Genomic DNA, 27,017 nt, shown 5'->3' with positions numbered 1-27,017 from the left:
GGCGGATACATTAGAACCCTCCCTTCCCCGCTGTCCCCGCAGGAAACCCCGAGAGGCCAGGGCAGTGCACCAGGCGGGCCAGGGACGCCGCAGCCGCCATGGACCGAGGGAATGGCTGGGAGGACCGCAAGGGATTCGGAGGCCGCCTTGCCTGGCCGTGGATACGCTTGACTTTGCCGCAGAACATTGCGGGCTCTGCAGCTGCAACTCGCTCGCCTCCCCTTCTCTCCTCCCATCGCCCCTCCCGCACCGTGGGGGACTGCGGCGGAATCCCCGCCACTCGCAAAGCGCCCACACGAGCGGCTGCGGTCTGCAAGAGGCGGGGGCGGGATGGCGGGGATGCCGGTGTTGCCAGTGTTCCCCCGAAGGCCGGCGCTGGAGCAGGAGGGGAGGCTGGTCACGTGGTGCCTCCGGAGGCGCAGCCCGATAGGCGAGTCACGCAGCCCGGGCGGCGGGGGCGGCCCCCTCCGCGTGCGGCCGAGAGCGCGGGCGCCGTGCAGGGCTGGGCAGGGCGAGGGTCTTGCTGCGTCTGCTCCCCGCGCCGCCGTCCCCGCTGCCCGCTGCGGTCCTCGCTGCAGCTTGGGAGGTCTGCCTGTCGCCCTGAACGAACGCGTCCCTTCCCGGCTTCGCCTCTGCCTCCCCCACCTGCCCCTTTTCCTACCGCGCTGCCGGGAGGCCGCCTTTGTTTGCTCTGCCTGAAGCAGGTTTCTGTCACGTCCCACAATTTTGCAGTTTTGAACAAATCAGTTAACCTGGCTGGAGGTGGGAAAGATGAAAGCAGAAATCCCACAGATACCTCTTGCCGCACACATTCCAAACCGACCTTATTAATCCCCAAACGGCTCCTTCTTTGTGTCCCGTCTCTGTTTTAAGCAGAAACCTGAGTTATCGCCATCTCACTGCCCGCCATGAAATCTATGACCAAAATGGACTAAATTTACCTTCAAAATAGTTCTTAAACCGCAGTACCCAGTTTTTCCCCTTGGCATTTATCCTGATTTGTAACTGTGTTTATTTGTGATTGTTTTTTGTGTGGTCTCCATATCCCCCCCACACTATAAGTTCCATGAGAACAGAGCCCTTGTCTATTTTGTTCATTGCTGTGTCACCAACACACTACCAGGCACATAGTGGGTGCTTAATAAACATTAATGAATAATGAATAGATGCACAGTGAGTCCTGTGCTAGGTATTAGGTGCAGAAGGAGGCACAGATTTTAAGAAGAAACACAGTTCTGTCCTCAAGAAATCATCTGTCCAACCAACATGCCCTGAGCCTTCTCTCCATCAGGCCCTGGGAGGGGTCAGTGTACAAGGTAAGTACATTTCTACTTTCCCCATTCATCTGGCAGGGACCACAAGTGACTAACCTAGACAATAAGACTCTGTGGTATTGGACGCATCAGGTACATACTAACTTCTAGAGTCAAAGGAGTCCAGGGTTTGGAACCTGATGACCTGGCTTCCCAGGCTAGCTTTGCTGCCTCCTGCCTGTGTCACCACAAGTCTCCTCTCTCTTTTGAGGCTCCATCTTCTTATCATTTTTTTTTTTTTGCTTGTTTTGTTTTGTTTTGATTTGAGAGAGAGAGGAAGGGAGAGGGAGAGAGATAGAAACATCAATGATGAGAGAGTCATTGATTGGCTGCCTCCTGCCCCGCCCCCGCCCCCCCCCATCAAGCCACAACTCCAGCATGTGCCCTGGCCGGGAATCGAACTGAGATCTTCTGGATCACATAGGTCGATGCTCAACCACTGAGCCATGCAGACTGAGCTCCGTCTTATCTTAAAAATGGGAATAACAATACTATCTCAAAGGGCTCAAAGATGTGAATGAGATAAATGAAAGTACCAAGTGCCAGGTTTTATGACAATGTTGGATGTAGGTGGGTGACTATACCTTCTAGTTTGCCTGAAACAGATCAATTGATACCTTTTGAACCAAAACAATAATAGCATTCCCTTTCATTCTCAAGAGTGTCCTGGGTTTGGACAGTAAATTATGTGGTCATCCTTATAATAGGTGTAACACTAGAGTTATCTACACGTGCCCTGGGAACACAAAACAGGGAGAGAGATAGGTCTTACTTAAAAAGGGGGCGGTAACCATGGAAATGACCCTGGAAGTATGCATAGGGTTATACCAAATAGAGCAGGATAGGAAGGACATAACAGACAAAGAAGCCAGCATTTGCAAAGAGTCTGATTTGATCATTGTGAGCATGTTTAGATAACACCAGGGGGTTCAAATGGCTCAATTCCAATATTCACGGAAGGAGATGAGGCTGGCAGGGAGAACTATAGAAATTTTTTGAGTAGGGGTTGACATGAGCTGATGCCTTCATAAAACAGATCAATTGAAGAGCTGGGGCCAAGTCCAAACAAAAGAGATAAAGAGGCCTGAACCAGGGAGAGGGTCTATAAGCACTTTGGAGAGAAAAAGGACTTGGATTTGTGGATCAGAGGCAGGAGGAATTCCAGGTGGATAGGGAGGTCATTCACTGAGGCAGGTGGCAAGGAAGGAAGTGCCTGGAGACCCAGGTGACAGGAGGTAACTTAGATCAGACTGACTAGGTTTGGTGGCATTCACCACTCCTGATCCAGAGGGAAAAAGTAGGGGTCACAACAGATAGAGGTCACTCCTAAGGCCAATGGTGGGAGCTGGGGCCCAGTCACTATTCAGGTAAAAACCTGATTAAAATTAACTTTCAGAGCAACCTTAAAAGGCAAACTCAAAAGTAGAGCCTCAAGTAAAGAAAGACAGGTTTTGCAGGCCAACTTCATTATACTTATGGCTCTCCTTGAGCAAAATGTTCCCATAATGTCCCACTATCTAGCAATAAAGGCTGAGGTCCTCAGCCTGGTGTTCAAAGTTCCTGGTGACCTGGTCTCAACTATCCCTGGTGAACATTTCATATTTCACCTATTCATGTTTGGCCCCTCCCTTCCTGTGAAAACACAAGAATTGCGCTGCCCCTGCTCCAACCATATGGTCCAAGCAGGAACTATCAATCATGGCATCCCATCCCCATGACCAAGGGCCCAGTTACCATAGTACTTGTCTCAAGGGTTACAAGAGCAGAAATTACTCTTTTGTCTTAGGCTAGTGTGGGGCGGTTAAAAACAATTACTTTCCTCCTACCTTCTAAGTTCTTGTAGCTGGGCTAATAATGAAATTAATATGAGACAGATTAACAGAAAAAAAGTCCAAAATTTATTACAGATATATATGTGGTGCCATAAGGATATGAGACCCAAGCCCTGGCCAGGTAGCTCAGCTGGTTAGAGCGTTGTCCAAATACACCAAGGATGTGCATTTGATCCCTGGTCAGGGCACATACAAGAATCAACCAATGGCCTTGGCCAGTGTGGCTCAGTTGGTTGGGCATTGTACTGTGAACCAAAAGGTTTTGCCAGTTGGATTCCCAGACAGGGCACATGCACGGGTTGGGGGCTTGATTCCTGTTAGGGGGTGTGCAGGAGGCAGCCAATTGATGTTTCATTCTCACATCGATGTTTCTCTCCCTCTCCTTTCTCTCTCTCAAAAAAAAATCAATAAAAAAAAAGAATCAACCAATGAATGCATAAATAAGTGGAACAAATTGATGTTTCTCTCTTCCTTCCTCTCTCTTTCTCTCTCAAAATCAATTGATAGCCCGGCCAGCGTGGCTCAGTGGTTGAGCGCTGACCTATGAACCAGGAGGTCACAGTTTCATTCCCAGTCAGGGCACATGCCCAGTGAAGGTAGCTGATTGATGACTCTCTCATCATTGATGTCTCTCTCTCTCTCTCCCCCTCCTTTCCTCTCTCTGAAAATCAATAAATATATATATATTTTTTAAAAATTTAAAATTTAAAAAAATATATGTTTTAAAAAGAAAAGAAAAAAAGCATATGAGACCCAAGGAGTCATTGGGCAGTTAAGTTTATATGCTATGAATATAAGTTTATATTCTGGACAAAGGAAAGGGAGACCATGGTCTGGGATTTCAGTGATAAAGCGGGCAGTTTACAGGTAGATGGAAAGAGCAAACGTGATAATTCTTGGCAGCCCACCCAGAAACAATGGGATACAGAAACAGGCCTTGCTAGATTTCTCCTTGTCTGCCACATTCAGTTTATACTATGATGCTAAGGTGATGCTTCCTTCTTTTGAGCAGGTTTTTCTATCTGAATTCCTTTAAGCGGCTAAGGGGGAAGGTCCAAGATTCTTTCTGTCTTTTGTTTCTTGATAACCAGCTCAAAATCAATATCCCAAAAGGCATATTTTGGGGTGACAAAGCTTTGGTCCCCTTCATTAGTCCATGTCTGGGCTTCCTTTCCTTGAATCCAATGGAGTCATAATAGAGAACCACTCCAGTCTCTCTTTCCTTGTGCACCCTTCTCTCCTTCTGTCATACCCTGCTGTTCACATTTCTTCAGACTGATCCTATGTTTGGACCCCTATGCCTTTCCTCCAGACTCCCACAGTTTAGAATGTCTTACAACTTGCCAACTCCTACTCATCCTTTGAGACCCAACTCAAAGGGCTCTTTCTCAGGAAAGCCAGCCTTGACCACCCTGAGCAAGGCTTGCCATGCCCTCCTCTGCCCATCACAGCTTTTTGTCCATGTCCTTATCACCTTGTATCCCAATGACCTGCTTTCTTGTCTGTAACCCACCTTAAGCTATATTTTTTCATCTCCATGACCCCAGTGCCTGGCAAAGGATCTAGCACAAAATATAATAAATATTTACCAAATGAGTGAATAGATAAATAAGAATCCTTCCCCTCTCTCATGCCATCTCCCAGAGTCACTACTTGGTTTCTATCAAGTGGAGACACAGAAGAAAAACTAGGAGGAACCACTTTAGTCCCTCGGTTCAAGGGTGATGGATTTGGGAGAGAAGAAACCCCTGTAGAAATGAGGCCATTGCAAAGTCCAGTAACATTTATGAGAGGTCATTTATCTGCCAAAACACTGATGGTGGCAGCTTTGAGCTGAGCAGTTTGTTTGGGAGCCAGAGCCAAAACTAACATTCAGTGTGTGGAGCTTTTCAGCACGCTAGGATTCTGACAGCTGTTTCTGTCAGCTCCTCAGGGAAAAGCATCTAAAAGCCATCTGGGTCTGCCTAGAATCAGGAGTCCCCATCTCCTTTGGCTCAATCTGACTCAAATAACAAGGCAGCCCTCTCCTCCACCCTTCATCCCCGCCACAGGCACACACCTCCTCAAAGGGAGCTCTTCAATTGATCAGGACATCGGGCACTGAGAACAGAGTAAAAAATGGCTATAGGGAACTTGGGCCTGTACGACAAGCTCTGGCCAATAGTCTGTGAGTAGAAATAACATGTCATTTCCACGCTGAAGTATTTAATTGCTGGTGCACAACTCTCCAGCTCCCTTTCCACTATGGAGACAATCCTGAAAGCCTCGTATTAAGGTGGTGGAGTCCAGGATGGAAGTGGTCTGGATATCTGAGTTACCCAGTGGAGTGGAGGACAGCAACCCTGTAAAGTGCCTTGATCCGTAGCAGATTTTGCATGAGTGGGGAACATATACCATTGTTGTATTAAGCCATTGAGATATTTGGGTTGCTTGTTACCACAGCAGAGCCTAGCCTATTATGATCAATATATGAAAGCTAATCAGATCTCCTTTCCCCTTGAGGAGAAACATTCCTCCTCCTTATAAGTCTCTCTGTATTGCCAAATCCAGTGATCCGTTCTTTGTTTTTAATCTTTCTTGATTTCTCAGCAGCATTTGTCACAATTGACCACTCTCCCCCTGGAAACATGTTATCTTGGTGTCTATGACATCATACCTGCTTGGTTTTCCTCCTATTTTACAGCCCCGACTTCCTAGTTTCTTTGCTTGCTCTTCTAGTGTTTCACCCTAAAAGTTTAAAGTTTTTCCAGGGCTTATTCCTAGGGACCTTTCTCATGGTTTTAAATACCATCCATGAAAAAGACAGCTGGTTACCTTCCAATATTCATCCTACCATTATTCATTAATAGCAAAAGCCCTATTTTTAGGGGCACTTTTTGCCCAGTTAAAAGACTACATTTCCTAGTATGGCCCTGTGACCATGTTTTGGCCAATGAGATGTAAGCAAAAACATAGGGCTTACAAGGCATCCTTCTTAAAAGAAAAAAGTTGGACCTTTCTTTCCTTTTTCCTCCTCACTGGCTGGAATGGGAACTATATGAGGTAACGAGATTGGAAACCAAGTGCTGAGGATGGTGGAGCAGCCCTGAGCTGCCTACCTTTGGGCTTATTTTTCTGAAGAGAGAGATCCATTTCTATCATAAGCCATTTTTTCGTTTGTTATTTGCAGCGGAACCTAATCCTGATACATTCTCTGTTGAAGTTGCTTGCTTGCTCCCACTTGGAAGCCGGAGTCCAGATCCTCCCCCAGTCATAGGAGTGGGGAACCAGCACAAGAAATGCACTTCTAGGCCTAAATAAATAAATAAATAAATAAAATAAAATAAATGCTGGGCCTCCTTCCACAAATTGTAAGTAACCAAGCTACCAGAAGGATAGAATGGGAGGTGGACCCGGGAATGAAGTTTATTAGCTCACAGAGGGCATTGAATGCTAGACGAAGGCATTTGTACTTTACTCTGTAAGTCCCTTGCAGATAGGGGGACCTGTCTCTTACCCAGCAATGCCTCTGCTTTGTAGGTGCTCAGCGAATGACTATATTCTTTATTAAGTAATGGTGTTTGCTTAATAAGCAACAACAAAAGAAATGTTGGAAGGCGGGCCATTTGGGAATCACTGTTTGATCTACCCTTGTCTGTTTTTACACATGAAGTTACTGAAGCATCAGTTGCTGGAAGTAGCATTCAGACGACCCACGAGGAAAGGCAAACCGGGAACTCCATCTTGGAGATGATGGGGTAGGGGCGCTGGACTCGGAGGAGGTCAAGCAGAGCCAGCGGCCTGGCGATCTCCTTAAGATGGCTGCCCTGGACCGCCCGACGCGGAAGCGGCGAAGCTCCGCCCAGCAGCCCGGCCCCGCCCCGCTCGCCAGGCCCCGCCCCGCGCCCCCTGCCCCCCAGCGGTGCGGGTTGTGAGGTGTCTCAGCAAAGCGCCTGCGCAGTGGGCAGCGGCACGAGGGGCGGAGGCTTTATAACCACTTCGTTGACGCTACACAGTTTCTATCTCGGGGAGGGCGGCGGCTGAGGGGGTGCTGAGGCGGGAGCTGTGGCGGCGCTGGGCGCCGCTCGCCCCTCGGCCTCTGGGGGCCATGGGCTCCGAGAAGGACTCCGAGTCGCCACGCTCTACATCCCTACACGCGGCTGCGCCGGACCCCAAGTGCCGCAGCGGCGGCCGGCGCCGGCGCCTCACCTTCCACAGCGTCTTCTCCGCCTCGGCCCGCGGTCGCCGTGCCCGTGCCAAGCCGCAGGCCGAGCCGCCGCCCCCGGCCGCGCCGCCGCCGCCGCCCACCCCGGCCCCGGCCCCTGCCCCGGCCCCGGTCCCGGCCGCAGCCCAGGCCCAGCTGCCTGAGGCGCTGCCCGCCGTTCCGGCCGCCGAAGCTGAGGAGGAGGCCGAGGCGGTGCTGGGGCCCGGGTTCGACGATGAGGAGGCGGCGGAGGGCGGCGGCTCGGGCCCGGAGGAGGTGGAGTGCCCGCTGTGCCTGGTGCGGCTGCCGCCCGAGCGGGCCCCGCGCCTGCTCAGCTGTCCGCACCGCTCGTGCCGGGACTGCCTCCGCCACTACCTGCGCCTGGAGATCAGCGAGAGCCGGGTGCCCATCAGCTGCCCCGAGTGCAGCGAGCGACTCAACCCGCACGACATCCGCCTGCTGCTCGCCGACCCGCCGCTCATGCACAAGTACGAGGAGTTCATGCTGCGCCGCTACCTGGCCTCGGACCCCGACTGCCGCTGGTGCCCGGCCCCGGACTGCGGGTGAGCGCGGGGGCGTGGCCGCCGGGGGTGGCGGGCTGCGGCCGCTGAGACCCGGACCGGTGCCTGGGGACCGGACCCGTGGGTCGCCCGCCCCTGGAGGCGGCCCTGGACATAGCGTGCGTGTGTGTGTGTGTGTGTGTGTGTGTGCGCGCGCGCGTGTGTGTCCGTCCAAGCGTGGAGGGAGAGGTGAGGGATGACCCACGGGAGAGAGAAGCGGCTGCCATAGAGCTTGAGGTGGAGGCTGAACAGTCAGTGAGGGAGGGAGCTATCCATCAAGTCAGGAGGCAGGGCAGTTTTTTGTTGGGTAAATGGCCCTCTCTGTCCAGAGGTAAGGGGTGTCTCTTAATGAAGGGATATATGGCAGACGACGGAAGGAGAATATTCTGAGGGGGCAACGCTTCGGAGGGGTGTGTCCCTTTGGCTAGATACCGACTTAACAGCATTGCAGGAGAAGGTGTGTTCTTCCTGACCATCCCTGCTGAAAGTTGGGATGGAGGTGACGAGAATGGCACTGGGGGAAAGGACAGCTCTCTAGGAGAGCTCTGGGGGCTCCCTGAGCATTGTGTATCTTCTGTGCCAAGCTATTGGGAGGCCCCCCGTGGTTCTTACACTGGTGCGTGGGGCAGGGTGAGGAGTGGACACTGTCTTTGTCCAGAAAGCAATGGGGCACTCAGAGGAAGCATGCGGAGAGGTTGATATGGTAGGAGAAAATGTGTCTCCAAGCCCCTCCGATCTTGAGTTCTTGGTGACGGTCTTTTTAATGCACCATGCATATTGAGTTTTTAAGGTCAGTGAGAAAATATGCCATAACTGCAGAGACATAATACCAGCAGATTTAGCTATCCAGAGCATTCAATGGAGACTCCCCTCCTCCCATTAAAAAAATCTGTTTGTGTTACTGTCAGTACATCCCATGAAGCAAAGAGGGGCTCCTCTAGGTGGTTGGGAGTCAGACTGTGCCATTACCTGTTCTTTGACCTTGGGCAGACCATTTTATTCTTTCGTGTCATGTTTTGGGGACAGAAAGATACTAGGGACTCCTTGCAGTGAGTAAATGTAATGCTAGTAAAAAGCTTCATGATCTTTGCTTCAAAGGAGTTAAGGACTTTTAATTGTAGCCTATATATCAAGGCTGACTTAAGACTTCCATGCTGCTGCTGTTTGTCTCCTTCAAAAGAAGCCGACACAGACTGTCTAGGGGAGTAAAAAGAGTTAGCTTCTTCTGTTTATCTATTCTGCCAGACTTGTTTAGAGATGGGTGTGTTATTTAACCTCACTTAGATGGGGTTTCTAAATTACTTTGAAGTGTTGTTGTCAAAGGTACTGTGTTTATCTATGGTAGATCACTTTCGCTTTCAGTTAATAAGTATCAGAAAGAGCCATGTAGACTCTTAGAAGTTTTTGCTTGTATCTGGTGATCCCCCTAGCCGTAAGAGGTTAATTTATATGGTATTCACATTTTACAGACACCACTGATCTATTTTCTGAACCAAAGGAATTTAAGTGAACACTGTTCTTTTTGGAATAGTGTATTAACTCCTTTTTTGAGATGTAAGATTCTTTGAATTTTAACTGAAAAATGTAGCACCACTGATTATCTTTCTGGAAAAGCTCTTTTTGTTTTTATTCCTCTGAAGCCAAACTCCTGACTTTGCTCACATCAATAAAAATGGACAGGAATTAATTCACAATCTTGATTACAACTCCAAACCATTACTGATTTGGAAGTTATTAAAAAATTAGGTATTTTCTATTTTAGCCAAGTATTGCATCAGTTATAATCCAGAGTTTATTTTTTTAATTGGTTAAAGGAATTGTAATAATTATATATATAATTTTTTTAAAATGTGTTTATGGGTTTAAAGAAGGTAAAATTTGGAGAAAGAAAGCAAGCTGGCATCTGAGTATCCATGTGCCAGGCATACATAATTTAATTTGATCCTTGCAACATGATAAGATAAATTTGATCTAGTTTTACAGGTGAGGAAACCGAAGTTTAAATAAATTGAGTGACTTGTTTAGGGTCATGTAACTAAGTGTAAACACTGGTCTTAACTCCAACTGGGTTCAATAATCTTTCCTCTCAGCCTCTATTTTAAAAAGCATGGGTTTGTCAGCATTATTGGGGATGCTACTGTTTGGGTCATTTCAACAAGTGTGGCCTAAGGACAACATTGAGAGAGCCAAGGATACTAGAATCGATTTTCTTTACTGATTCTTATTGTCAACAGTCTCTCTTACCAGCTTTATTTTTCTTATCTGAAATAAGCCTAATCCTTTCCTGACTTGAGAGGCTTAATTATTGTTTGCACAATGTTTTCAGTAGAAGGTGTTAGATTAAACACGGAGTAACTTTAAAATTCTGTTACTCCCCAAACAGGTGTTTGGGTTCCCTGGGGATGTGGCCAGTGGTTTTGCCTCTTTTTTATGCCAGGAGAAAAATAGCTTGTTTTTGTTTTGTTTTGTTTTAATCAAACTAGTCTACTCTTCTGGGTCTGGTAAAAATCATGGATGAGCACTACAACAGAAGCCTAAGCCCCAGTTATCTCTTCTTTTCATACCTGACCATCTTTACTGTCCACAGATCAATTTCTTACTAGCCAAATTTATCAAGTCCTCCCTTTGCTCTCTGTGTGTCAGTGTGTATGTGTTTGGCAGGGTGAGGGGAGCATATAAGTGATCCTACAGAGTTCTGATCACTAGTTTCACTGTGATTACTCATGATAATGAGAACACTATACATTAAAAGATTCATTATTTGTTTACAAAATATTTGTAGAACAGGGCAAAGAGTTTCGAGTTTTTCTTTTCCCATACTTGAAACAATTTTATTTTAGTTGTAAATAAGGGAACCAATTTTAGTGGGAAAACATTCACATCGTTATTTAATATTATTAAGTACAATACCACCAATTATTATCTTTAAAACATACTTTTAAATGAGATAAAATTAATTCAAAATACAAATCACTGACATTTTTATAGTTATTTCTAATCTTTAGACTCTAGTTCTTTCTAATTATTCAGAAATAATTTCATTTTAGTTTCATACAGGTAGATGGTGGTAAATTCATTTTATAAGGGAGAAACCAGTGTAGAGAAGTTTGTATGGAACCCAGTGTCTCATAGCTAATAAATGGTACAGTTGATCTGTTACCCCTTAGAGTCTCTGCCTAAATATGAGGTGTTTTCAGAAACCCACAAATTCTGTAAATTTTTAATGATTTCCTCTCAAGTGCCCTGTTGTCATCCTTTAAACCCTTGCAGAATCTCTAGAAGGCTAAGGGGTGAGCAAGGGCGGCAACAGGGCAGATCCTCCCTCCAACTGAGTAGGAGATAAGGCTGTCTTGACCTGAATTCTTTGTGCAGGTCCACCACTCCAGCCTCTCATTGCAGAGTTCCCCTGCAGAGTAGTCCTGTCCACGTGCCCCCCCCCCCCCCCCAGCAGGTAGTATCAGCTATTGGCATTCCTAGATAACTGGACTGGACCATCCCATGAACAGGAAGCTTCTATTTGTCTCTAGCATATTTATGAGGGAAGAGCAAGCTCCCTGAGCAAGACAGATTTCTCAGCCAGTGAAGGAGTTTTCCTCCCTGAAGACTTCCTGGACCTCTTTTCTTAATTCACTCCGTACCATCTCACATCCCTTCTCTCTACCTCCCTCTCTCCCCATCATCTGCATCCTCCCCCAGTCCGATACAGCTCTCTCATATTTGCCGAAGTACTCGTTCTGTAGTGGAACAGTTTATATTGCTCCCCTGCCTAAAATTGTTCATATCTGACCTATAAGATGACTCCTTATATCTTTAATAACTTATTTATATTATCTACCCTTATAATTTAAGCACCTTTATAGTATCCAACCATCTTTTGATCTTATTTTCTATTTTTCACGTATATAAATATTTCCCAAGGTATATTATAGGCATTACTGGAAAAAGAAATGTTTTGTGACCAGATAAGCCTGGGAAATACTGGTTTGAACAAAATAAAGCAAATTTATTTCTGAACGTTCTGAGCTTCTTAGACCCTTTAAACATGCTAATATACACTGTAAATCTTGTTAATACTAATAATGCAGTGTAAATCTTCAATCTGGTATAATTTTTCCAAATTTAGATTACCAGAAAACATGTTTTTGTTTTTTCAATGGCGTCTTTAAGGCGTAAGTGAAACTTTCCCTGACTAAAGTTTTGTAAACTTTAGCAGTTATTTTGGCCTGCCTTCTGTTAGTGTCCTTATTTAACAATGAATCTTGATCTCTGAATAGATAAAGAGCTTCTCTAGAGTAGGGTATCTATATTCCAACCTGTGAACAGAATCTCTCAGTTAGCTCCCAGACGAATAGATGTAGTTGAATTTTGATAAGAAAGATAAAGAATACAAACAGCACGGTTTTTGGAGGAGAAACATAACAGGAGGGTGGATGAGAAGAAGACAGATGATCATTCAACAGACACTTTGGAGAATTATGTAGTGTTTGAACCTTAGGTGAGTACTGGATATTACAAAAAGGACTTAAATGTGGTCCTCTTGACAGGGAGTTTGACTTGGTAGAGAGAGAGAGAGGGAGGGAGGGAGATGATAGATAGATGATAGATGATAGATAGATAGATAGATAGATAGATAGATAGATAGATAGATAGATAGATAGATAGATAGATAATTATAACTGCAATGTAACAAATACTAAGGGAAATACAAATCCTCTTACAGGATAGATGAAAGGTTTTGCATGATGGTGTCAAGAAAGACTTCACAGAGGAGATAATATTTGATCTGGGCCTTGAAAAATACGAGTAGGAATTCATATCAGACAAAGAAGTGGGTAGAGAAAAAAAGCATCTTAAATAGAATGTTATGAGCAACGGTATGGAGGTATAAAAATACAAGACTAAGTCTTCAGTCTAGTTTGGTTAGCTTCTGAATGCACAATATGGGGAGCATGATCTGGAAAGTGACTAGAGATCAATCTGAAAAGGTTGACTGGGTTCAAGATTGACTGGGCCAATCTTATGCCATGCAAAGATTTTTTAGGCCTGAAGGACTTTCTTCTTTTTTGTTGAAGGATTTTAAGCAAAAGAGTAACATGATTGATAACCTTTTAGAATTGGAATTTGTATTGGAGTGGGGAATAAAGAGACCAGATAGTAGTCTCTTGCAGTTGTCTGACGAAGACGTAACATGAGTTTGAACTAGGGCAGGAAAAAGAAAGATAGTAAGAGTACAGTTCATTGTGACAACTTGGCCCATGTCTCCCTCCCTTAACATGTGCTCAGGGTTGATTTGTAAATGAAGTTACCTGGCCTGGAGCTTGGAAGTATAGACATAATATAAGAAAACATTTCTTTAACTACCAGAGTCTCTTTGAACATAATCAAATTCATACTAATGGGATTCTACCCCCACCTCCCAGGCTGAGGTTAGGCAGTACTGTGTCTAGCCTGTCACACATTATGATGTTTCTGAAGACTTAGGAAATGAACAAAATTAGTAAAAGGTGTATGCACTTAAGGGGAAAAAGTATGCATCTGTATTCTTAGCAACATGTAATTTCCTGTATCTTCTATTTAGCTTCTAATTAAGCAAACTTGAATGCTTGGCTAAGCTAAGAGAGCAGGGTAAGGGAGAGGGTCTAGTGTGAGACATGGAAGAAAAGAAACAAGATGATCAAGGCAGATTTGGTCTCTCAAAGATGAAGACTTTTTCCAACTACCTGGGGAAGAAGATTGCCCTAGTTAGAACTTAGAACTTTACCCCTAAAGTGGTTTTATACAAAATTTTAGGATTAAGTTATAGTACCTGACATGTATTGTAAGCCAATACATACATGGATAAGTTTAAAAGATTGCTTTAGGGCAAAGTAATAGTCTAGGAGAAGAGCTAAAATGCCGTGGGGAAAAGGAAAAAACCTAAGCAGGAGAAGGTTTCTATCATTCATTCAACATAGGTATTTTAAACCTAAATTAGTGTGCTAGATCCTGGAGATTTAAAAAAATGGATGAACCTGGCTGGTGTGGCTCAGTGGTTGAGCATCGATCCATGAACCGAGAGGTCAGTGGTTCAGTTCGTGATCAGGGCACATAACCTGGTTGCAGGCTTGATCCTCAGTCGGGGGCGTGCAGGAGGACGCCCATTGATGTTTCTCTGTCATCAGTGTTCCTATCTCTATCCTACTCCCTTCCTGTCTAAAAAATCAATAAAAACATATTTTAAAAAATGGATGATACTTTTCCTTGAGTGCAGTCTTGTCGGGGAAGTATGCATATAAACAGATGATTACAATATAATGTGATAAGTATTATAAAGTAATTGTGTTTCTCTGTGGGCTTCTTATAGTGTACCCATGCCAGAGTAAATTGCAGCCTTAAACTATTGCCCAGCCTCCTTACCTGTGGGCTGTGAGCACTGAAGGGAGTTGCACAGTGGGGGGGGCGGGGGGCGGGAAGGGGAGTAATTGTGCATAGGCATGAAGTAAACAATCAGCTGCCTGGAGAGGTTAAGTAGATTTTACAGAGATGATGACATTTGAGCTGGCTCTTACATGGATAAGAAGTAAGGTAAGGTCATTTCTAGGCAGACGGAATAGTGTATATAAAGGCCAGGAAGTAAGACCAAAAAAAAAAAAGTGCTGTGATTTTATGCCGTTCCTGTCATGGCAATATCTCAAATGTAGTTTCAGAACATGTTTAGTAACACTTGAAGGTGGCAAGCACCTACACCTCTATTTTGGGGATAGAAGCTACCATTTGGAGATTTTAATTGGCACAGCATGAGTCAGGAGCAAGGAGCTCAGACCAGGCACCCAAAAACAGGAATGCCAAATCTCGTGCCCTGAGTAATTCTGTGTCATGGTAATAGATTGCTTTGAGCTCATGAGTATTTGGGTTTATTTTACTTCCTTGGAACCAAATTCCACGCCCAAAATTGACATTGTCAGTCCTACCAAATGTTCTTATTTTTCAAGAAGAGGGGTTGGGGGAACCTGTTAATAAATATTTATTCCCGCCATGTAAGGTAAGAATGGATCATGAAATATTCAAGGCTTCCTGACTGGCAGTCTGTCTAAATTGTATCACCAGAAGTTGACTTAATATTTTTCTGAGATCATCCAGTACCTTTCCCGCTTAAGAGAGAGGGAGAAAGGTGAGAGAAAGAGAGAAAAGGAGAGGGAGGAAAGAAGGAGAAAAAAAGGTATAGAAAGATAATTATGAGCTTTCAGTAGGAGAAGTTGATCATGAATCCATCTATGACTATTGTCTCCGAGGCTGTGGTCAGACCAGCTTCACTGTGGAATGTAAAAATGAAAAAGTATACTTGCTATAGTTTGTGGTATAGCTCTTCATTTTACAAGTGTCCTGTCCCTTATGTAAACAAATTCTAATCTCTCTAAATACAGCAAACCATCGGAAGGAAATTGTTTTGTACCTTGTTATTTATGAAACTTACTGTGGCAAACTGCTCCTAAAACAGCTTAAACTATGACTGAATACATGCTAGAAATTCAGGCTAAATATGATATTTCTCCTTATTTTTTTCAGGAAATAAATGATTTGTGTTTTTAGAATCTCAAGAAATTTACTTTCTCACACAGAAAATGTTTTACAGTTTGTTAAACACATTTGTGCATGTGTGTTATGTGTGTTCTTAAATCATATGTGGTGGTGGGGAGTGCCAAACAGTGTTACCCCACTGAACTGATGAATGTCTGTCTGTCTTCGTTAGATCGTTCTTACCTTACTGATACCTCTTCCTATTTCCTTACCCAGCTATGCTGTTATTGCCTATGGCTGTGCCAGCTGCCCAAAGCTGACCTGTGAGAGGGAAGGCTGCCAGACTGAGTTCTGCTACCACTGCAAACAAATATGGCACCCAAATCAGACCTGCGATATGGCCCGTCAGCAGAGGGCGCAGACTTTGCGAGTACGGACAAAGCACACTTCAGGTCTCAGTTATGGGCAAGAATCGGGACCAGGTATAAATTGGCCTTGTCTCATTTGTCTCTTTATTTTATACTTCATAATGTGAGCCCAAAGCTGGGAGAGATTACCTTAAACTATATAACGAAGTATTTCCTGGGATCAGAGATCAGAAGATATTTGGCAGTACTTTACTTTCAGTATTATAATTGATGTGTAGCTTCCCTCTCTACCATAGTAGGTTATCCAGCTCGGGTAAAATCGGAATACAATAAAATTGAATTCCCTAGTTTCTGCCTTCTTAGTAATAGGTATCCGGTTGGAGAGCAATTAGGTCCTTTTGCTAGGGGCTTTTTCAAAACTGTAATTGTGAGCAGAAAAACATTTAATTAGTGTTACAAGGTGTACTGCTTTCCTACTAGCTTTAAGTGCATTACACTTTTGGAAATAGGGTACATATGGAAGGACAGGAAGTATTAGTATGGATTAATGATTAACCTTAAACGTAGGAATATCACACATTCAGTTCCACCTTTTACAAGTCAGAGAAAACATTTTAAAATGTCAGTGAGTTTATTGCCTTTTATAAATGTCCTTATTTCACTGACGTCATTCGGGAGAGGCTAGTAGGAAAGATTTTATCATTCACTTTTTCCTGGAACAGCATAATCTCAAATTGTCATTTTAATAGGATAGCTTCTGGCTTGCTGTGAAGATTACCAGGTGTATGCTACGCAGCATACCCAACTGTTTTTAGGTTTTTAATTTGAAAGAATATTGGGAAGGAATTGTGGGTTACAGTAAGAGCAAGTTACAATGATACTTGCTGAGTCTGAGAAATTAATTTCCTGAACTAAAGTTTTTCGAAACTTAAAGCCAATTCCAGTCTGCAGACTATTTTTCCTGCTGGACTGTGCTTTTAATATTGCCAGCCTTTTGGCTGGTGAAATTCCATTTTTCTTGAAACCATCTTTCTCTTGGGAAGTCTCCTTGCTCAGAGTGTGGCTCACGTGGTATGTAAGATGCCAGTTTTTGGGATAGGCAGCTTGCTATAAGACAGGATCCATTTTATGAAATTTCCTGAGGTCTAGACATAGCCAGCCTTCCAGTGAAGTGGGTTGCATAATTTGGAATTCTTAGTCAAGAGTTCTTTATTGCCTCCCCATTTTTTATATATACTCATAGGATTAATAAAGTCTAACAAGGTTTAACTAGAGTTACTTTTCTGCCTATTCTTCCTTCCCCCCTTAGCAGATGACATCAAGCCATGCCCACGATGTAGTGCTTACATTATTAAGATGAATGATGGAAGCTGTAATCATATGACCTGTGCAGTATGTGGCTGTGAATTCTGTTGGCTTTGTATGAAAGAGATCTCAGACTTGCATTACCTCAGGTGAGTTGGAAAATGTGTCTGTTGCCTTTATAGTCTTGTTCTCATATTGATTGAGAGAAAATGCTGTCAAAGAGACATTGTTGTCTGTCCTGTCATTACAGCATAAGGAAACTATAAAAAAGTTCCTCCAAAGTATCCTCTGAAAGTGTTTTTTCCAGCTCAGCAAACTTCCAGGAACTGTTTCCATTACCTTCCAGATAGAGTTCAATTTTCCTAGCTTGGTTTTTAAGGTTTTCCAGTCTGGCCCTAGTCTACTTTTCTAGCTTTTTCCATTTTGCTTTCATGCATGCTATATTCCAGATACATAATCTAGGCTTGCTGTTCCCTGTGTGTCTCCTGTGCTTATCTTACCCCTCCATACTTGTTCACAAGTTCTTTACTTTGCCTGGATTGATTTCTAATCGCCTCTCCCAGCAACCCTATTTTTTAAAAATATGTTTTTATTTTATTTCATTTTATTTTTAGAGAGAGAGAGGGAAAGAGACATCGATCAGTTGCCTCCTGCACACACCACTATCAGGGACCGAACCCACAACCTGGGCGTGTGCCCTGATCGGGAATCGAGCCGGTGACCCTTCGGTACACAGGATGACACTCAGCCAACTGAGCCACACTGCCTAGGGCACTAGCAACCCTATTTTATCTCAACCTGTTCAGTTCTTATCTACCCTTCAAGGGCCACTTAAATGCTGTTTCATCTGTGATGCCTTCCCCAGCCTTTTCTGCCTCACTCTTCTTAATTGACAGTCCTTAAATGTTTCTTTCTTTTTTTAAAAAAATATATCTTTATTTTTTTACTTTTTATTTTTTTTAATATATCTTTATTGATTTCAGAGAGAGGAAGGGAGAGGGAGAGAGAGATAGAAACATCAGTGATGAGAGAGGTCATTGATCGGCTGCCTCCTGCACCCCCCCCTACGGGGGATCGATCGAGCCTACAACCCGGGCATGTGCCCTAACCAGGAATCGAACCACAATCTCAGGGATCCTAGGCCGACACTCAACCGCTGAGCCATGCCTGGCCCGGCCTTAAATGTTTCTTTATGAATGTCATCATTACTTTTACTTCATGTACATGTCTAATTTTGCTAAACTATTTAAGTTTCTTAAAGCTAGAATTACCTTTTTCCAGTTCCTTGCATGTAGAGAGTTTCCAAAGAATTCATTGAGTGAATATTAAAATATTGTCATGGAGGAGTTAATATTTACAAATTTAATTCTTGTGTGGATGAAACACTTTGATTTCCAGTTTAGCAAACATTTGAGTACTTCTAGTCTACCAATTAATGGGGACACAGGAGTGTATAAGATATGATTCCTACTTTCAAAATTGCTTATCCCATCTGGTAGAGAAGACAGGACAAAGGGAGTAAGCAAAAATGGATGGACTGAAAAGGGCTGAGTGTAAACATAGCCAAACTCAGAGTATGAAAGTGACATAAAGGCTGTGACAAAGTCTTTCTATGTTCTTTCCCAGGAACATGGTTCTCAGTACTTATCAGATGTGGTAGGACATATGCCAAGAAAACTTGGCAAATCAGAGTGTTCAATAGCTGCAAGGCACAGTGCAGTTTGGATAAGGTGTCAAGTGTGGAGGCTATGCAGGATCCCAAGTAGTGTCAGTCAAGGAAGCTGAATCAGATTGGTAGGTTAGGGAGTACAAAGTTCAGCAGAAAAAAATAGAAAAGAGGTTTCAAATCTGGAGGTTTGCCTTTACAAAAAAAAGTAAAGAGCACAGAGCTCCAATAGTCTGCTCTTGTCCTTTGCTCCCTCATGTAATATATTCATTTCCTGTCACTTCTTGTAACTTTTTTTTTTTTAATGTATCTTTATTGATTTCAGAGAGAGGAAGGGAGAGAGAGAGAGAGAGAGAGATAGAAACATCAATGATGAGAGAGTCATCATTGATCAGCTGCCTCCTGCATGCCCCCACCTGGGGATCGAGCCCGAAACTCATCATGTGCCCTGACCGGGAATTGAACCGTGATCTCCTGGATCCTAGATTGATGCTCCACTACTGAGCCACGCCCGGCTGGGCATTTCTTGTAACTTTTAACTACTCCTATTGAAAAGAAGGTTCTTGCTTTTATTAAGCTCTCTGGTGATAACAGCTGCATTTATTTGTAATATTGACATTAACTTCAGCATGTTTCCTCTGCAGCCCCTCTGGCTGCACATTCTGGGGCAAGAAGCCATGGAGCCGTAAGAAGAAAATTCTTTGGCAACTGGGCACATTGATTGGTGCTCCAGTGGGGATTTCCCTCATTGCTGGCATTGCCATTCCTGCCATGGTCATCGGCATTCCTGTTTATGTTGGCAGGAAGGTAAGACATTGAGTTCTGTGCATGTTCCATTTTCAGGTTTGTTGGTAAAGGTTTGAAGGAAATGGGGAGGAGCTTATGTTTCAGGGCTGCCTGAAACCCAGCTGGTTCTTAGATAAAAATAACCTTAATTTCTTAAATGGATTTTCATAAACCCCCAAGAGATCTGAAAGTTCTTATTAACATCCTGGGCCTGGTTTGTCTCAGTCAGTGACTTGAAGGTGAAATGCTTACTTCACCCTCCTGAGTTATTTTGTCTCTTCTTGGTTTAACTTTCTCTGTATCTGTTTATATCTTCCTGGTCTGATTAGGTTAAAATTTGAGAAAGATGCTTCTTTGGGGTGGAGGATTTGTTTTACTATAGATAACTTATATGGGGATATTCACTTCTTTTACTACCTTGGCAAAAAGGTTGATGTCCTAACCTGTTTACCTGGATTTTTTTTTCTTGTTCTTAGATTCATAGCAGGTATGAGGGAAGGAAAACCTCCAAACATAAGAGGAATTTGGCTATCACAGGAGGAGTGACTTTGTCGGTCATTGCATCCCCAGTTATTGCTGCAGTTAGTGTTGGTAAGAAGCTGGCCACGACCACGACTCCACTCTTTCCTCTCCACACCCCCATCAGCTTTCTGACTATCACAGTTTAGCCAGCTGGCCAGATGTTTCATCCTGGAAGCCCCTATATTTTTTACCAAATTCACCTTAGGAGTTAATTTTATTAGGTACTATTATTATGATTATCAACCACACTAAATTATCAGAGTTAGGGAATCTTTCAAAGAAAGTTGAATTAAAGTATTACTTTAAGGCCTAGTTTTTTACCTTTTATCTTCTTTTTTTCTCTACTTGCAATGGAACCCACAAAACAAAGTTACTTTTATTTTGATTTGCTTAGCGCCTCACATTATTCGGGGGAAGCATGAAGGTTTATTTCAGAATAATAGTAATATAACTAACATTTATTGAGGTTCTCCATGTGCCAGAAGCAGTTCTGAGTGTTTCTTATGTATTAATTCATTTAATTCCCACAGCAGAATAATTGTAACAGAAAGATCCAGTAATTTGCCCAAGGCACTTAGCTGGGACATGAATCAAGGCACTCTGACTTCAGAGCCTATGCTTCTAACAACTGAGCCAGTCAGATTTTGGAATTAACACTCTGGGGATCCTAACCCCAAGAGTCACTTATTTAATGTTTGGTTATTGATTTGATTTTGGATTAGCACTTCAGCAGGGGGAAAATTAAAGCAACATACACTTACTGTGCTTGGCACTGTATATACATTCCCTTTTGATCATTGACAGTCCTGGGAAGCTATTTCCAAGGTCGTATGATTAGTAAGTTGGAGCCAAAATTTTAATCCAAGCCTGATTGTAAAGCCAGTTGTCATTCTACCTCTTTGGACCAATCTTCATCTTTGGAATAGCCATCTTTTGCCTTTCCTTGGCCCTTTCTAAAGTAGTTTGTCTATGCTCAGGCTAGGAAGGAGAATTCAGGACAGTTGCAACCTGATGGCCTGCTGACATGTTTCCTTCTCTTCCTCCAGGTATTGGTGTCCCCATTATGCTGGCTTATGTCTATGGGGTTGTGCCCATTTCTCTCTGTCGTGGAGGCGGCTGTGGAGTTAGCACAGCCAATGGAAAGGGAGTGAAAATTGAGTTTGATGAAGAAGATGGCCCAATCACAGGTAAAGGAGGATTTTCATTTTCTTTGTAATTTATGGAACATCAGATAAAAGTCAGTAAAATTTAGCACATTTTACAGAGAGATTGCCATTGGATTGCTTCAGATAATGAGCTTCGTGGGGGTAAAGTATTTTTAGCTTTTCATTTCTTTGTTCCAGAGTTATTAGGTTAATTCCTCTGGTACTTGCTTCTGTGTGGCAGGTACAAACTTGTAGGATTCCAAGTATGCTGGTAATAGTAGTGATTATAATAAAGTCTTAAATCTGCACAGTACTTTATAATTTTCAGAGGACTTTACACAGTTATTATCTTACTTGGTGTTTTTTTTACAACAGCTCTCTAAAGAGAAAGGGTGGGGGCTCTTATTATGCCCCATTTAATGGGAACTTCTTTAAGCTTTTGTCTCAACATCTGTTAAATGGGTTTAAGAGCTTCTGCAGAGCTGGGATCAGAGCAAGCCTTCTGACTTCTACTTTAATGTTGTTTCCACTTTATCATATTAACTCATTGGTGGCACAGAGCTCTCCAAAGGTTTTTCAAGCTTCCTACTAGAATCAGCCACATGACCTAAATTGTATTTTGAAATATTCATGTTTGATTAGATGGCATCTATGATATATTGGAAAGAACAGTGGACTTGGAATCAGAATTTTTGTTTTGTGTGACTAGCCATGACTTGGACAAGTCATTTAGTTCTAAGCTTTTGTTTCCTCATTGAAAATTAGAGCTATCTGTGCCTAGTTATTGGAGAGATTATATACGAATATATGGTAAAACTCTTGATGTGTGGTGACTGCATATAGTAGCAGTTCATTAACTGAATAAATGAGTATTTTTCTACATGAATATTTTCCTCTCTGAAGAGTCACCGCAGGAAAGTGCCAGACTGTTTTGATGCTGTGCTGTCTTGAATTGAGATGTTGGTTTCCATTTCCAGTGGCAGATGCCTGGCGAGCCCTTAAGAATCCCAGCATTGGAGAAAGTAGCATTGAAGGTCTGACCAGTGTCTTGAGCACCAGTGGAAGCCCTACAGATGGACTCAGTGTAATGCAGGGCCCATACAGCGAAACAGCCAGCTTTGCAGCCCTCTCAGGGGGCACACTTAGTGGTGGCATTCTTTCCACTGGCAAGGGAAAATACAGCAGGTAAGCAAATAGATCATTTCTGACAGAATCAGTTGGAATTATAGCACACAGCATACCTGTATGAGCCGTTTCTCTGTACCAGGCATGTCCCATGTATCATCTTATTTTGATTTAATCATCAGTGGGGGTTTGTTTTGTTTTTTACTTTTACAATTAGAAAACAGGCTCAGAAAGGTTAGGTGACTTACACAAAGTTCAGTGTTCTTTCTGCTATTCCATATGAAGAATAATATTTAGATCCTCTCTCTACTATATTAGGCCACTTGCTTCAAAAAGGGAAAGCATACATTTTTACAGAATTTCCAAGGTCATGCTCTCCATTAGGCTTGTCAGTGGCCTTCAGCTGAAGAGCATTTATGCTGTATCTTGTTGGCTTATTGGCTGTCATCTTCATTATCTTACTATTCCCGTTTGGTAGATAAAATCACTTCTGTGAACTTGTGTTGAGAATTTGTAAAGCTTTATAACTAAAAAGGTTGTGACTTGCTTGGTTATTTCACCAGTTAGACAAATGAGAACATATTTAGAGAAACTTAACAGCTGTTACATGAGAAGCAATTAGTTGAATGCACTGGAAACAGAGACCTGGGAGGGGTGGGGGTGGGGCAAAACAAGTTAGGGAGGTAGGGGAGATGGTTGCCTTCAGGTATCTGAAGGGTCTTGAACTGGAAAAAAGAATTAAACTTCTCACTCATGTCAAGAGGTAGATTAAGATGACTTGGCTAGAGGGAAACCAATTTCATTTCAGTACGGAGAATATAGGGAAAACCTATGTAAAAGTCCAAAGAAAGAATGGATTACCTTAGTAAATACTCAGCTACCTATCCTTGAAAGTGTTTAAAGTGAGTCCAGATAGCCGTTTAGCCATTAGGAGTCAAGCAACAGATGGCAGATGGACTGGATAGCCATACCTGAGTGCTTGTCAGTCACCTGGGAGCCTCTTAAAAATAGATTTCAAGGCCCTGCCCCAGTATTAGTAAATTAGAATCTCCTGGAGTGGGATTTAGGGATCTGTATTTTGAAAAGGCTCCCCAAGTGATTCTATCATAGTCATTGCACGGAATAGCACCTGGGAACCACTTAAGTAGATGGTCTTTGTGAAAGGCCTCTTCCAATTGAGAGTGAGCCTGAGGCAATTGAGAGTGAGCCTGAGGCAGAGCGGAAGCTTTTCCATTGTACCGCCTCCTTTTCCTGGGCTGTGGTGCATTGTGAAGGGCATCTGAGGCTGGAGCAGCACAGCAAAGGCACAGGCGGCAGGCTGGAGGTTGTTTGAATGTGCAGCTGCAGGCTGTTGCTGACCCGTCCGCATCTCATGACTGTGGTGGTTCTTTGTTAGGGGATCCTGCCCCCACATTCTGGAGAATTCACTGTTGCTATCTTAAAACCAACACCCCTATAAATAAGCAGAGATAATTGTAGACTGACTTGCTGAAACTGCAGTTTAGCCAGTCCAGCTGTTCCAGTTCTGTGAAAGCTTTCTATAGGAAGTGAGTGAATCAGATGAGTCTGACTGTGAAACCTATTATGAGGAAATACTTAAGTGTACAAAAAAATGGTGTTGGAACCAAGAAAGGAAATAGTTATGGGTTCTTAGCTCTGAGACACCACTGGAAAAGTCTGCTGCTCTTGTAGGAGGTTGGCTCCTGTATGTCCTTCAATCTCATAGCTTGGGGAGGGTATTTGATTGCTAAATGTTTGAGTTCCTTGTATGTGTAAAACGAGGAGGGTAAAGTGAATGAGATGTGGCCTTTCGTTTTTTGGAGCTCTCAGATGACTGGGAAAGAGATGTGTAAATTGGTTAATAAATAGGTAGGTGCTGTAGGAGCACTCCTAGCAGGAAGTGACAGGTTTGCTGGGGGAGTGAGGAGAAGTACTTTCTTTGTTAAGGACTGATACGAGTTTGTCATCTAGAGAAATGAAACTTCCAGAGAGTGGGAATAGCATGTGCAAAGTCATGGAGGTATAAAATGTGTATAGGTGTGTAAGGAAAGAAAAAAAATCAGAGTGATTATGATTTAGGGTCTGTGATGAGAGAGGAACTAGAGAGAGAGCTTGGAGGCAGATCAGGAAGACCTTAAATGCCTATTGTCAATAGGGAGCCAAGAGAGGATTGTTCGAGTGATCAGACTTTTGTCCCCATTGGCACTGATCTGGAAGTACTTTAACTTGGACTTAGGGCTACTGCAGAGGGAGCCCAATTGCATTATCCAGGCAGGAGATATTGAGGGCCTGAAGTTAAGCAGTAGCAATGGGGATAGAAAGGAGGGGACGATATCAATAGATATTTAAGAGAGAAAATGTGTGGGCATCCACCTTGAGCTGTTTGACAATTGGGGAAGATCCTAGCAACTCAGTTTACAAGAGAATAATGGAAGAGATGTGTGCCAGGAAGCAGACTGCCTCAGAATACCCAGGTCTCATATTAACTTGAACGTCCCCTCTTTACACAGGTTAGAAGTCCAAGCCGATGTCCAAAAGGAAATTTTCCCCAAAGACACAGCCAGTCTTGGTGCAATTAGTGACAACGCAAGTACTCGTGCTATGGCCGGTTCCATAATCAGTTCCTACAACCCACAGGACAGGTATGTGACCAGTCAGATGACTAGGAGAGGTTGCATTTTTGGGTCAGGTACTAGCCTTCAGAAGCCCAATGCCTTATGTTAGAGCTCTGTGTACCGTCTAGTGGGATATATAGTGTGTGTACCCGGTGACTTCACTGAACAAGTTCTTGGCAGCTCTTGATTGATCCTGTGTGTTAGCACTTGAGTTTTAGAGGGTTGTTTCCTTTTCTTTTTTCCTTTTCCTCCTTCTCTTGGCTTTTGCGACAGTGTAATTATTCACGTGGAGCTTTAAGAGCTAGATTGGTGTTCATTGATGTCTGTGGGTCTATGGGTTTCTGCCCTCATGTTGCCCTTTGCTTGATGTGGCTCCTGTAGCCTATTTCTCTTTATTTTTGAGAAGCTAGTGTAGCTAGTATGGTGTGATTGCAGCACCCCCTTCTGGAGAGTTTCTGGGTTCTTCTAATTGTGGCACGGTAGTAAAAAGCTATGAATCTTCTTTCATATTTGGGTAAGATAGTGTGAGGCTCTGATACTTAGTTGAATTTTGGAAGCTCTTTTTTAGTTTAAAGAAATTGGGAGAGCCCTGGCTGGTGTGGTTCAGTGGTTGGAGCATTGTCTCATGCACTGGAAGGTCACGGGTTTGATTTCCGGTCAGGACACATACCTAGGTAGTGGGTCCAATCCCCGGTCGGGGCATGTGCAGGAGGCAACCAATCGATGTATCTCTCTCACATCAATGTTCCTCTCTCTCAGTCTCTCTCCCTTCCTCCCTCTCTGAAATCAATAAAAAAAGAAAACTAGATGATGACCAAAAAAAATGTTTTTTAATGCAATTGGTAGAGGGGTGTGTGTGTGTGTTAAATCAACAAAAAGTATCTAATTGTTCTTCTCCATCTCATTTGAGTGTTAAGTTAAATTTTCAGTTTCACTAAAAGTGAGCTCTAGTCTATTTACCTATGTTTTTGGACGTCCTAATCCTGAACCCACAAACTGCTTTTACCAACAGGTATAGCATGACCCATGCATGATTCAGCATAGTGGGTTTTGTCTCCACAGAGAATGCAACAATATGGAAATCCAAGTGGACATTGAAGCCAAACCAAGCCACTACCAGCTGGTGAGTGGAAGCAGCACAGAGGACTCGCTCCATGTTCATGCTCAGATGGCAGAGAATGAAGAAGAAGGTGGTGGTGGTGGCAGTGGCAGTGGCAGTAACGAAGAGGATCTCCCCTGCAAACACCAAAGCTGTGAACAGAAAGACTGTCTGGCCAGCAAACCTTGGGACATTAGCCTGGCCCAGCCCGAGAGCATCCGCAGTGACCTGGAGAGCTCCGATACGCAGTCAGATGATGTGCCAGATATCACTTCAGATGAGTGTGGCTCCCCTCGCTCCCATACTGCAGCCTGCCCCTCAACTCCCAGAGCCCAAGGTGCGCCGAGCCCAAGTGCCCATATGAACCTCTCTGCCCCAGCTGAGGGGAAGACTGTCTTGAAGCCAGAAGGTGCAGAAGCCAGAGTATGAAGTGGAATGAATGCTCCTGTTCTGAGAAGCACACTTGTTGTAACTGCATCTTTTGGAATCTTTCTTTTGGGGGGTGGGGGTGGAGATTTATGTATTTTATTTCAAAGATTCTCTGGTCACAGGTTTTCCCCAGGGAAATTCTGAGAAATTTACAGTTTCTTACAGATAAAACATGGGAAATTTTGCCCTTAGTCCCACATCCTACTATCCCCCTTTTTTTAAGTTTTAATTTATTGGTTAAACTAATGGTGGCAATCCATGAGGTGTGTCAAAGAGTGTACAGATGTATGTGTGTATATTGTATGTATGCTAACATTACTGAAGGACACATTTTAATAAAGATTTCTGTTGTAATTCAATTCATCTCATTTTCCTTGGCTTGGGTAGTCATACAGAGCCAAGGGTTTGAAACAGACTACTACGTCTTTAACAGTCTCTAGATCTGAGTGTTCCTAATCTCAGGGATGAAGGATTGTATTCTAATCAGGCTGTAGTGGAGTCGCCTATAAACCAAGGATTCCTAGCATAACAGGAAGCAAAGCCACGCTTGTTTTAGACTGTGTAGTCAGACT

General features: G+C 43.5%; 1 protein-coding gene and 1 pseudogene across 2 annotated transcripts; both read left to right on the top strand.

Moving 5' to 3' along the window:
- Positions 1-7,135: 7,135 nt before the first annotated feature.
- RNF19B (ring finger protein 19B) lies at positions 7,136-26,804 on the top strand. 2 transcript variants are annotated; one of them, XM_087820278.1, is made up of 9 exons: positions 7,136-7,891; positions 15,662-15,867; positions 17,063-17,207; positions 19,369-19,531; positions 19,987-20,101; positions 21,079-21,219; positions 22,155-22,362; positions 24,813-24,944; positions 25,980-26,804. In XM_087820278.1, the coding sequence occupies exons 1-9, from the start codon at positions 7,233-7,235 to the stop codon at positions 26,443-26,445; spliced, it is 2,235 nt and encodes a 744-aa protein (XP_087676404.1). In that variant the 5' UTR covers positions 7,136-7,232; the 3' UTR covers positions 26,446-26,804. The 2 variants fall into 2 exon arrangements, with proteins under 2 accessions (XP_087676404.1, XP_087676405.1); XM_087820279.1 differs by having other exon boundaries at positions 7,137-7,891; positions 17,066-17,207.
- Positions 14,191-14,320, top strand: LOC148092381 (small nucleolar RNA SNORA42/SNORA80 family; annotated as a pseudogene).
- Positions 26,805-27,017: the final 213 nt, after the last annotated feature.

This window comes from Miniopterus natalensis, chromosome 9 (assembly GCF_054644295.1).
Source record: "Miniopterus natalensis isolate mMinNat1 chromosome 9, mMinNat1.hap1, whole genome shotgun sequence".
NCBI lineage: Eukaryota > Metazoa > Chordata > Mammalia > Chiroptera > Miniopteridae > Miniopterus > Miniopterus natalensis.
The sequence above is the reverse complement of the archived record's forward strand: the minus strand, read 5'-3'. Positions and strand labels throughout refer to the sequence as shown.